This window comes from Vollenhovia emeryi, unplaced genomic scaffold (genome assembly GCF_000949405.1).
Source record: "Vollenhovia emeryi isolate VEMERY1.0 unplaced genomic scaffold, V.emery_V1.0 DF939150.1, whole genome shotgun sequence".
Taxonomy (NCBI): Eukaryota; Metazoa; Arthropoda; class Insecta; order Hymenoptera; family Formicidae; genus Vollenhovia; species Vollenhovia emeryi.
This window is the reverse complement of record NW_011967216.1, coordinates 448,666-459,808: the sequence shown is the minus strand read 5'-3', so window position 1 is coordinate 459,808 and position 11,143 is coordinate 448,666. Positions and strand designations below refer to the sequence as shown.

Below are 11,143 nucleotides of genomic sequence, written 5' to 3'. Positions count from 1 at the left end.
TCCCGCGCTATGGTTAGATCCCATGCAATGATCTTGTACTTAAAATAATCTTAAGTACAAGAGCATCGCACAGGACCTGATTATAGCACGAAACGCAACCAAAATTTCGCAAATCTGCGTTACCCACTTAGCAAAATGTGCAAATTGGCTACGTAGTTCAATGTCCACGTTTTCAATGTCCACAGAGGGCGTATCGCATTCGCGTATCACGAAAAACGGGGCCGTGACATCTCTCTCAGGCTTCTCTCTGCATGCACATAGCACGGAACACAACCAAAACGCGCACATCCGCGTTATCCGCTTAGCCCAAACGTGGACATTGGCTACGTAGTTCATGTCCACGTCTTCCAATGTCCACAGAGGGCGGTATTGCATTCGCCAATGACGAAAAACGGATGCCGTGGCAGCTCTCAGGCCGTATTCACAGTCCGTTCTTAAATTTAAGATCGTCTTAAGTGTTTTTAACCAATCGCAGAGCCGTATTAGCCTCTTAAGACAACACTTAAGATGATATTGAAATAAGAATTAATCGACTATGAATACCGGCCACAGACGTCAACTATACGTCCGTTACGCTCGGTAATGTTTTACGCTCGATAACGATGGTTTGCGTCCGTGCTATGGTTTATATCTGAACTACTCAAATGGAAAATAGTTGACATAAGTGTCAGATGAGACAAACAGATGAATCAATTAATCGTTCTTTGTATTATTCGGAAAAGGAATCTTAGAGATAACTTGAGGCAATATTAATAAATGAACATACACATACACATTAAAAGTCTCGAGTATCAAGAAATGTTCTATTCAGCAGCCAATCGACACGCTTGAAAAATTTGCGACAAATGTAATATTAGCCCCAGGCTGCAGTGCAACGGATTACCGAGAGAGGTTTCGTAATGACGCGGCGTTCCCGCCACCGGAAGTGATCGGGCCGCGCGCTTGGGCTTGGGCTGCGCGCGCAGCCGCGGCGAGACGAGAAGGGGCAAGCGGGCGTATTTAGCCGAGAGAATGCGAACATTGCGGGCGGACGGCGCGACATTTGGTCGCAAAACAGGCCGCGTAATTAATTTTTCGGCGCCGCCTCGCCCCCCGCCGGGCGCTCGCGGCCTAACGGTCCGATGCCGCGGACGCCGATTCGGCGATGCCCCGCGCGCGTAAGTTCCTGCGGGGTGGGCGAGGGGCCGCCATGACAGTCGTCGTATTTTCTGTTAACCGCGAGCACGTAGGGGCCTCGCCGGCAACGTTCCCGTGAGATTCCCGCGCGGCCTGACGTCCGTCGCGACCGAAAGCGGCCGTCCCGCGTCCCGGCCTCGTCGGGCTGGCCGTCGCGGCTGTCGAGGAGACGGTGGGCGAGGACGCGTGGCCATTATCGGAGATTTGCTTGTGGGCGCGAGTGGCGCGGTGAGACGTCGGGAGAGGCGGCGCGGCGCGACAGGCGGCCTGCGCCTCTCCGCCCCTCTCCTCCGCGAGCCCTGCCTCTCCCCGCGCTTTCGGGACGGGCGCGCGTCTCTCCCCCGTGCGCGCGTGTGTGTTGTGGCAGAGGAGGCGAGGAGGAGGCGGCCCCGGAGCCGACGGAGAAACGAGATGCGAGAACCGCCGACGGCACCGCGCACCACGTGAGTTCTAAGCTTGTCCGCTTGTCCTAATCGCCACCCGGGAGCTCGGGCCGTGCCGCGTTGCGCCGCGGCGCGCCGCTCCGCGCCACACCGCGCGTCCATATCCCCCTCGCCCCGAGTCCGCGTAGCACGTCCATCTTGTTGGCCCCTTGTCCCCGTTGCTTTCTGCCCGACGACGGAGCGAAGGCGCGAACGAGCGCGAGCGAGCGCGGCCGGCCGACGGCGACACCGACGTCGCGCTCGACGTCGTAGAACGATGCTCGGCCCGGCCGCCGTCGCCGCCGCCGCCGCGGCCGGCGCCGCGCGCTGGCACGCGCCCGTTCGTTTCTCCGTCGCGGCTGTTCCGGCGGCCGCGCCATTAGAGACACCCGTCTCCGTCTCCATTCCCGATCCCGCGCGCCTTCCGCGTCTCGTCTCTTCTCCCTCGCTCCCGCGCCCGCGGCGACGTCGGCCACGATTTTACTTTAACCGCGGGAAAAAGGGTGAGGAGAGAGAGAGAGAGACGAGAAAGCGGTCGCGCGGCTCGAGGGACCGGAGTCTTTCATCTCGTGTCGTGTCGTGTCGCGTCGCACGGCGCCGCGCGACGCGGCATGGCGCGCACCAAAGGATGACTCACCCTTTCCCGCTCGCGGCCGAGCGAGCGAGCCCGCCGCCGCCGCGAGGTTAAAATCGCGGCCGCGCGTCGACGCGGCCTACCTTCTCGCCCGTCATCGTCATCGTCATTGTCACGTAGTCGTCACGAATGGCGCCTTCCCGCTCTCGCGGCGCCCGCTCGCTCGCTCGGCGCGAATGTTTACGCGGACTCGAGCGCGATCGCGCGCGCGGCTGCCCGCGCCAGCAGCCCGTCGCCTTCGTGGCACGGCTGACTTTTCGAGGTTAAACGGACGGTAGCGTCGCTACGCCAAGTAGGTCCTCTAATGGCGCAACGGCCGCCGCCGCCGCGTATCGGCGTACACGGACTCCGGCCACCAAGAGTCCACGTACTCGCCCGAGACGCACGCGGGAGGACCGGAGCGCAATATGGTGCGCGCTTTGATACCGTTGTCGAGCCGCCGCCAGGTTTTCCTGCCGTTACCAAAGTCGTTACAGGCCCGATACCGCCTGCCGTTGCGCATTGTATCGTGTTTTAATTAGCGCCGCTCTTCGCGCGCCGATCGTGGGCCCGTTCGTCGCGGCCCGACGCTTTTCACGCCCGACGTCGGTTCCTTCAGCCCCGAGCCTCGGCCGCCGCCGAGCAAAGAACGCTCTCGCACGTGCCTCCGCTCGACTCCCTCGCTTAGTTAGTTACTTCTCTGAAACGCGAAGCGATTCCTCCCGCCCGCCCGCTCGCCCCCTCCCCCCCCTTTTCTGAGAGAATTAACCTTACATAATGCATTTTGCAGGATGAGAAATGAAGTATCTCAGACACGTTTAATTAATATTCTTCAGTGAGCGAAGATGAATAGTGAGCAGCATGCATTGCCAGCGACTACGCAGGCACAACAAGAGGTGAGGTACCTTCCAGTCGCACAAAACAGGCTATACACCAAACTACAAATGCGCAAATGACGATTACACAGATGCACCGTGCTGACGTTTAGATATATTGAGACATTTGTATAATGCCGGGGGCTTTGTTTCTTAATTTTACGGATCGTTTCACTTTCAGTCTGCCGTAACGAATTGTGTGTCACGTGCCAGATACTAGATTTCTGATCTCACAAGCCTCTTGTGCGAAGCTCACACGACGTTCAGTTGTCGTTTCGACGCAACGCCTACGTTCATTGTCCTTTATCTACGATAAAAGCCTCTAGAGTAGATATATATATATATACTTTTGCGCGGTTACACGAGTCAAACTGCTGCGATCTATGGTTCTTAGATTAGAAATGCTTGTAGCGAACATACATCTATACATTTAAGATGGCTTACGCTTTCTTCTCTACTCTTCTTTACTCTGATATGTTTGCTTCTCCCGTTTTCTTCGTACGTAATATACTTAACGTATCGAGCTCTAACAGATTGCATGTGTTTACAAGTTTGAATTCCGAGTGTCCCATCACGGTCACCTCGTACGGCCTGACACAGGTGTGGATACAGAGCGTTTTTTTCCCTCAAGGTTCACATTCTGTATATAACACAGAAACACCACTGACTCTCCGGTAGAGCAAACTCTTCGATAACGAATATCCGTGGAATCCATCGTGTCGTACTAGAGGGAGAGAAAGAGAGTGAGTGAGTGAGCGAGTGAGCGAGAGAAGGAGAAAGAGGAAGGGAAGGAGGGGAAGAGAGAGAGAGTGTGCGAGAGAGACACGTGTCAAAAGTGGCGCATTTGTCGATTGGATTTCAGCCTGGTGCATGCCGCTGCATGCCCTATCAATGTTGTACAAATGTCTGAATGTATATCGGTAGGATGTAAACGCGGGTCAAAGTGGTCGTCCTTCATACCCAGGTGGTTTGGCTACTGCGACCGCGAGTCTTGGCAATGTAGGGAGTACTCCCCATTCATCCGCGGACCTGCGTGTAGGTACTGCCGTAGCGTTAGCCTCCTCGGTAGCCTCCTCGGTAGCTAAGTATTGGGTCCTCACCAATCTGTTTCCTCCCGGACCGCTACCTCAAGTCTCGGTCTACCACCATTCCCACCACAACTCCTCGCATAGGAGTGGTGGCGGTGGGGAGGCATCATCCTCCAAAGAGCCAGCCTCTTCACTGAACCAGGAAATGGCGTTGACTTCCAGCTCGCATCATCAGCAACAGTCAACAGCCGCGCATCATCATCACCAGCCTTCAGTTAGCAGCAGCAGCAGCCACCACAGTTCCCTGCAGTCGAATCCACAGGTTTGTTAATGTGTAGCGGCACGTGTTTTGTGTAACGACAACAAATCACCCTTGAATGCGGCTTACAGATTACTCCGGTCTGGAGTAAGTTAGAGACTTACGCTTTTGCAGGAGTTGCGGTAACGCGCACCGTTCTATTTCTTTTCGTTTTTTTCCCCCCCCCATGGGGGTGCGTGTGGCGGCGCATACGTAGGTGCACAACTGTACAGGCAACTGTAACGGTCGAAACAAAGTGCTCAGATAATGGGCACTTGTATCTCGCTTAAATTTCCATCTCTTTCGTAAATCTTATCGAGACCTTCGCCGCGGGATACATATTCCGTTCTGTACAGTTCATCATTTTACAAAGCTACTTTTTACATATTAGTTATCACTCCACTTGTCACACACAATAGTGCGTTATGCGTTTGCAGATTAGACTTATTATTTAGGACTTAATGGAGAATGCCCGAAAGATTATGCATTATTAATGTATCGAAAAAGTCAGGCGCAAGTTTAATCCTGTAAGAGCTGCTTATTTAGAACTCTCGAGTCCTAATCGCACAAGCAAAGTGTATCGTATAATTATATATAATTGTAAGTATTACGCTTTGTTACATGGGCATCGTTTTGTGTGTGTTCGGCAGATTCCTGTATCTCTTCCCGGCCTTAATTTAGACGGCGCACATATACCAACGAGTGTTAGTCATCTGGCTGCACATGCACAAATGCAACAACAGATGCAGGCGCAAGCACAGCAGCAGCTGCACCAGCAGCAACAGCCGCAGCAACAGCAGCAGCAGTCTCATCACCAGATGCCGAATCATCAGAACGCTCAGAATAATGGGCCGACGGCGCACAACCAGAACGCGCAGCGAGACGACAACAAAGTGAAGGACGAGGGCGGTAGTTGCACTACCGAGCGTTGCAGCGACAATCAGGTTCACTGTCAAGTTCAATGTGATCTGCAATTACAACCTCCTCAAGATCTTCAACAGAGCTTGATGCAACAGCAGCAGCAGCAACAGCAGCAGCAGCAGCAACAGCAGCAGATCGGGGTCAATATCAGCGGTAACTCCACTAGTGAGGGAGGAGGCCAGAACAACTCCGAGAAACCCGAGAAGGAGAAGGAATTGCGGCAACTGAACATGACCCAGTATGTACCTTAACTGTTTTTTATTTTATCCTTATTGATGCTGGAAAAATACAACAATGCCGTTTCCGTAGATTCCAAGTCCCCGACTTGAAACCAGGCGGACACATGATGGACGTGAGAACAGCGGACGGATCGGTTGTCAAAATCAGCGCAGGAAACGAACAAGACTTGGCCAAGACTCTCGGCGTCGAAATGGTACAAAATATGTACAAGGTACGCGATATCCGTGGAAAACCAGTCGTAGTAATTATATCTAAGAATGTTAAGAATGTACGAGTGTTGCATTTTCTTTCAATCGACAGGTTAATGTTGAAGATATTAACCAACTCTTGGCGTATCACGAGGTCTTTGGAAAGCTGCAGAGTGAGATTGCAGCTGGGACGACTTTAGTAGGCAGCACTGTACCTACGCAGACAGTTACCACGATACAAAATGGCACGCCAATCGTGCAGCAGGTCCAACTGAACAAATTTGACATAAAGTCGAGCGACGGCGAAGCAACGCCCGGCCCGAGCGCGTCGCCCGTGTCGGTTGGCAGCCACGCTTGCGAGATATGCGGAAAGATCTTCCAGTTTCGTTATCAACTCATTGTACATCGCAGATATCACACCGAGAGAAAACCATTCACGTGTCAGGTATACAACGCGCGGTGAATCTTTTGTGTGTGTGTGTGTGTGTGTGTGTGTGTGTGTGTGTGCTGCGATTTATTCCAAATCACACAGATCTGTACTCATATGTGTAATAATTTCAGGTATGCGGCAAAGCGTTCTCGAATGCGAACGATCTAACACGTCACGGCAAGTGTCATCTGGGTGGGTCCATGTTCACCTGCACCGTTTGCTTTCACGTATTTGCAAATGCGCCCTCGCTAGAACGTCATATGAAGAGACACGCCACCGACAAACCGTACAATTGCACGGTCTGCGGTAAGAGTTTCGCGCGCAAGGAACACTTGGATAATCACACGAGATGTCATACTGGCGAGACGCCATACAGGTAGGTCTTTATTTACTCGTAATACGTCCAGACGCCAAGTACGATGATTGGAGGCTAGTGAATAAATGTAGCAAATGACAACGATTTCTCAATAAAATTAATAATTATTTGTACGCTAATATATGCCAATATTAAAAATTGTATGGTTTTGGAGTTAACAAAGGAATATGATTCTTGCAGATGCCAATATTGTTCAAAGACATTTACCCGAAAAGAACATATGGTAAATCACGTTCGTAAACACACTGGTGAGACTCCACATCGATGTGATATTTGCAAGAAGAGCTTCACTCGCAAAGAACACTTTATGAACCATGTTATGTGGCATACAGGAGAAACCCCTCATCATTGCCAAGCTTGTGGCAAGAAGTATACGCGTAAAGAACATCTCGCTAACCATATGCGCTCGCACACAAACGACACGCCGTTCCGTTGTGAAATATGCGGTAAGTAGTCTAGTCTTCATATTTTTCTGCCCATAACGTAAGTTTGGACGTTAATTCGCACGAACAAGAAAGGTTTCTATTACCAGTAAAGATATAAAAATTGATGGGACGATTCCAGAAGCTTTCTGAATTGACGATCGCTGTCTTTAAAATTTCCCACGAGGTCGGTATTTTCTAAATTGAAAGAAACTTGATTGGTGTTTCAAAAAATTTTAACGAATAAAAACAAACTGATTAAAGTAAAGCAATATATGAGTTAGCAATCGCCAATATATGCATTCAAATCATCGGCAATGTTGAAAATGACATTTGAACTTTTCCCAATTTTTATTTGGTACTTTAACCGAGATATAGATGATTTTTATAGTCATTTGTATCGCGGTTGAAACGAGAGCAAGTTCGACATTTCTCAACATTATTGACGAAACTTGAGTGTATTGCAGAGATATCTGCGATTGAGATTTCGTATTGACTCTTAGCCATTCAGGTCGTAATTTCCACTCCACAAAAGTAACACGTTTGCGTTCGACATAAAATGAACGGTTCGTTATGTAACATAAAAGACCGATCGTGAATTATTTCACAGTTGTAAAAATGTATTACCGAATGACTATCGATACAATATTGTCGCCAAATACTTTATTACGAAAAACGAATGTGCGATACGATCAATGAGATCATTGAGATCGATGTAGATTTTGTGAAATGTGAAGCATAACAAGGTAAGTATGATATTTAATAATACATTATTCGACAAAACACTATTCATATCATTAATTTTTAATTATTAGTCAAGTGTAAATATAAAAAGTTTTTCTCAAGAGAAGATTATTTGAGCATTTCAATTAGAAGCTTTAGACAGATTCTACCCTAGAAATCTACACCAAATTCCACAGTTTTCCGATTTGTGGAATTTTTTACATGTCTCTATTCGTGCCATGGAATGTTTAATTATATTTGCAAAGTTAAAGTGCAATTAGATTACGATCTTGTGAGACTTGTCGAATTAGAATTTAATCCTTTTATATTGTGTCAGAAAACGTAGAGTTCTAGGGTTTAAGCGACTGAAATAAATAATTCACCATAAACTTTTACAACTATATATCAGATTCAATAAACATACTTTTTATGATTTTTATATAATATGAAGAATATTAGCGCTTTTTACTTTACGTTTGCGTTGAAAAAACTGATACAGTGTGTACATTTTTTCAGAGAACGCATTGTAAGCATCGAAGTGCTGAGATTTCTTTTATTGCTGTGTATATATTGTTTTGCAAATTACCCGAAACTGATCATACTTGAATACATCTATTATCTAACGTTAGATAATAAAACATTTCGTTATAGAGATGCACAATCCACTCCTAATAAATTCACGTAAGATTGCAACATTGCATAAACGTTGTACAGTGTAGCTGCAAGATTGCAGCATCATTAAATTGTCAGCTTTCAGAAAAGTACTACGTAACATTGCAGTATAATATGCAATATTACTTTAGGTTGTACACAAGTCGACATAACAGCTTTAATAAACTTTAGTACAGAAGTAACATTTCTGGAACTCGAGGATTTCTTATGGAAAGTTTTGGAATGGTATTATTTAACGTATCAAAACTAATGTGCCAAGTTACGTATTCGAGCATTAAAAGCATCAATTTTTGTCGTTCAAAATATTATAGAGAAAAGTTCCTCATTATGAGACAGCATATAATGTTCTGATGTGAGATGGCAGGTCTTCAACGTCCAAATTCAATCGCAAATGTTTTCTCGCGACGATTACACGATCTAACAATCCATTTTCCACTAAACAGATTTCACTTCAGGCGCAATAAATTCATGGTGAAACCAATGGATGATTGTTAATTTAACAGCGACCCCCGCTATCTCGTATTAGGAACTTGTCTCATAATAGGGGACTTTCCTGTATATATAATAATTTTTTACGTTTTATAAATTGGAGGAAAATTGTATTCAAACGTAATACATCAAGGCTTTTCTCGTTACTGTTATACAGAGAGATTCAAAAGATTGTTCGCAATATTTTTCAAATGTCACTGTAACATTGTGCCAATTGCATACAAAGTTTCTGCAACCGCGCTGTACAATATTGCAACGTTACTGCAATGTAGCTGCCAAAGTGTCTACGCTGTACGAATAATATCTACAATTTGGCATAAAATTAATATGACTTTATCTATCTGTTAATAGATTCGTGTCTAGTTAAAAAAAAAATTGCTGCACGAGTCACACGTGTCCAAAATCATCAAACACACTTGAATCTCCTTGCGACCGATTTTAGCAAGAATTTCACGACTCGTGCCAGAAGAGATCTAATCGTTTCGAGCGAGGACCAGGGAGACTTGTGCATCTCCGAAATCTTCGAGCTTATCACGAGCGTCCCTTTGCGCCCGCGAACGATTTCCTCGACTCGTAAAAGGAAAAAAAAAAGCAGAAGAGAGAAATCAACGCTGCCGCGGACCGGCGTCGGCGTAGACGCGCGCGATCGATGAGATTTGACAAGTATGTCTCTCTCTCAAATCGAGCGCGCGCTTGGTAACGCGAGCGGATGCGGCGCGGACGCGGACCGGGAGTTACGTCGAACGCACTCTGTGCGCGCGTGCATACACACGTACTGCACGTGCACGCGCACGTGTGTACGTGTATGTGTGCTCAGCCGCAGCCGCTGCCGCGGCGGTGAAATAAAATTCGCGAGAATTGATCGCGCATCGCGAGTAAGCCGCCCCCCTCCCTCGCCCGGTCGGTCGGCCGGCTCCCGCGGAGCGCGGGTCGTGCGCATTCCTTCGCGGTGGCGCGGAGGCGAGGAGGCGCCCCTCTAAACCTTAGAGAGTCGCGTCGGTGCGCTTGCCCTCGCCCGCCCGCCCGCCCGGCCGCCCCGACGGCGACGGCGACGGGGGAAACCCCTTTCTTCCTTCCTCAGTCCTCGGGAATCGCGCGAGGCTCCAACCCGCCGGCCGGCTATCCATAAGGGGCCCTTTATTTCTCACCCACCGTCTGGCCGCGAACTGTGATGGCATGACTTGCTATTTCGTAAATTTAAGCGGTTCGTACGAGGTTTTCTCCCCCGCTGCCTTGCCCCTCGTTCGCACGTTAATTCGCTCGCGTGTCGACCTCCCGGGCCGCTTCCCCGACGCGGATCACGTTTTGCGTGTGCCATTTTGATCGGCGACGCGTCGAAATTAATTCCGCCGTCGCCGCGGCTTTTCAAGCGTGTGCCAGGACGCCGCGTTGGTCCTCGCCGGGTTCCTCGCGCGGCGTCGGAGAACGAGTCTGACCGCGCCGCGGCGACTTCGTTGCCCTCGTCCGCAAAGTGTCTCGTGCCGTTTAATCGCTGTGTTAACCGAGAAGGGAAAAATAATCCTCGACGCCGCACGGCGGAGCCCGTCGATTTTCATGTCGCGAATGTCGCAACGCATTGGATTATCTTGGCTCTGCAAAATGCACCGGTCCAAGACGACTGCGTGCCGAGGCAGCGATTGGTTAATTGCGCTTAGTGTTGATCGCACTCGTCGGTGATACCCTCGCGCTGTCGCGAGGCCGGCTGGAGCGCGGAGATTCCTGCGTCCGCGAAGTGTGGCGAATTCGAAATTTGTATTTTCGTTCGACGGGGCCGCAAGCATGCGCGCCGATCTATACATGTCACGTGACACGTGTATACGTACAACGCGCGCGTTGACCGCGGTCCGACGTTCGTTTTTCAAAATGGGGAAATCCCCCGCGCACGACACCGCGGGGCGAACCCCGTTCCGCGCGCGGAAAAAAGAACGGTTTTGCTTCACCCCGCTCTCCACCAACGTCGTTTAAACCCACCACTGCCTGGTCGACCAGGACGACGACGACAAAGACGACAAAGATCATAAAGACGTTTCTTAATAATCGAGACATCGAGAAAATTTAGCACCTCGGACTTTGCATTGCAATATCTCCACTCATGGGGCACGCGGGAGAAAAATAAAAACACTTTTATTATGCAAATCGAACCCAAGCTATCGATTGAGTGCACTTAGAAGTCCGTCGGATCAGCCGTTGTTGAGGTCCAAAAATCTGAGGGCCCGTCAACTCGCGTAAACTACACGGTCGGTCTCGCGCGCGCGGTTCTAGTTACGCTT

General features: G+C 49.3%; 1 protein-coding gene across 6 annotated transcripts in view; it reads left to right on the top strand.

The window, feature by feature from the left end:
- Positions 1-1,504: 1,504 nt before the first annotated feature.
- LOC105565621 (zinc finger protein 271-like) overlaps positions 1,505-11,143 on the top strand; it is a 19,390-nt gene continuing 9,751 nt past the window's right edge. Inside the window, exons 1-8 of one of the 6 annotated variants that reach the window (XM_012018959.1) lie at positions 1,530-1,619; positions 3,002-3,107; positions 4,011-4,436; positions 5,063-5,571; positions 5,643-5,784; positions 5,874-6,206; positions 6,323-6,567; positions 6,748-7,013. In XM_012018959.1, the coding sequence (XP_011874349.1) occupies positions 3,057-3,107; positions 4,011-4,436; positions 5,063-5,571; positions 5,643-5,784; positions 5,874-6,206; positions 6,323-6,567; positions 6,748-7,013 (1,972 nt within the window). In that variant the 5' untranslated portion in view covers positions 1,530-1,619; positions 3,002-3,056. Of the gene's footprint in view, positions 1,620-2,505; positions 2,525-3,001; positions 3,108-4,010; positions 4,437-5,062; positions 5,572-5,642; positions 5,785-5,873; positions 6,207-6,322; positions 6,568-6,747; positions 7,014-11,143 lie in introns of those variants that run through there. The other 5 variants (XM_012018956.1, XM_012018958.1, XM_012018961.1 and 2 more) reach the window with 5 other exon arrangements.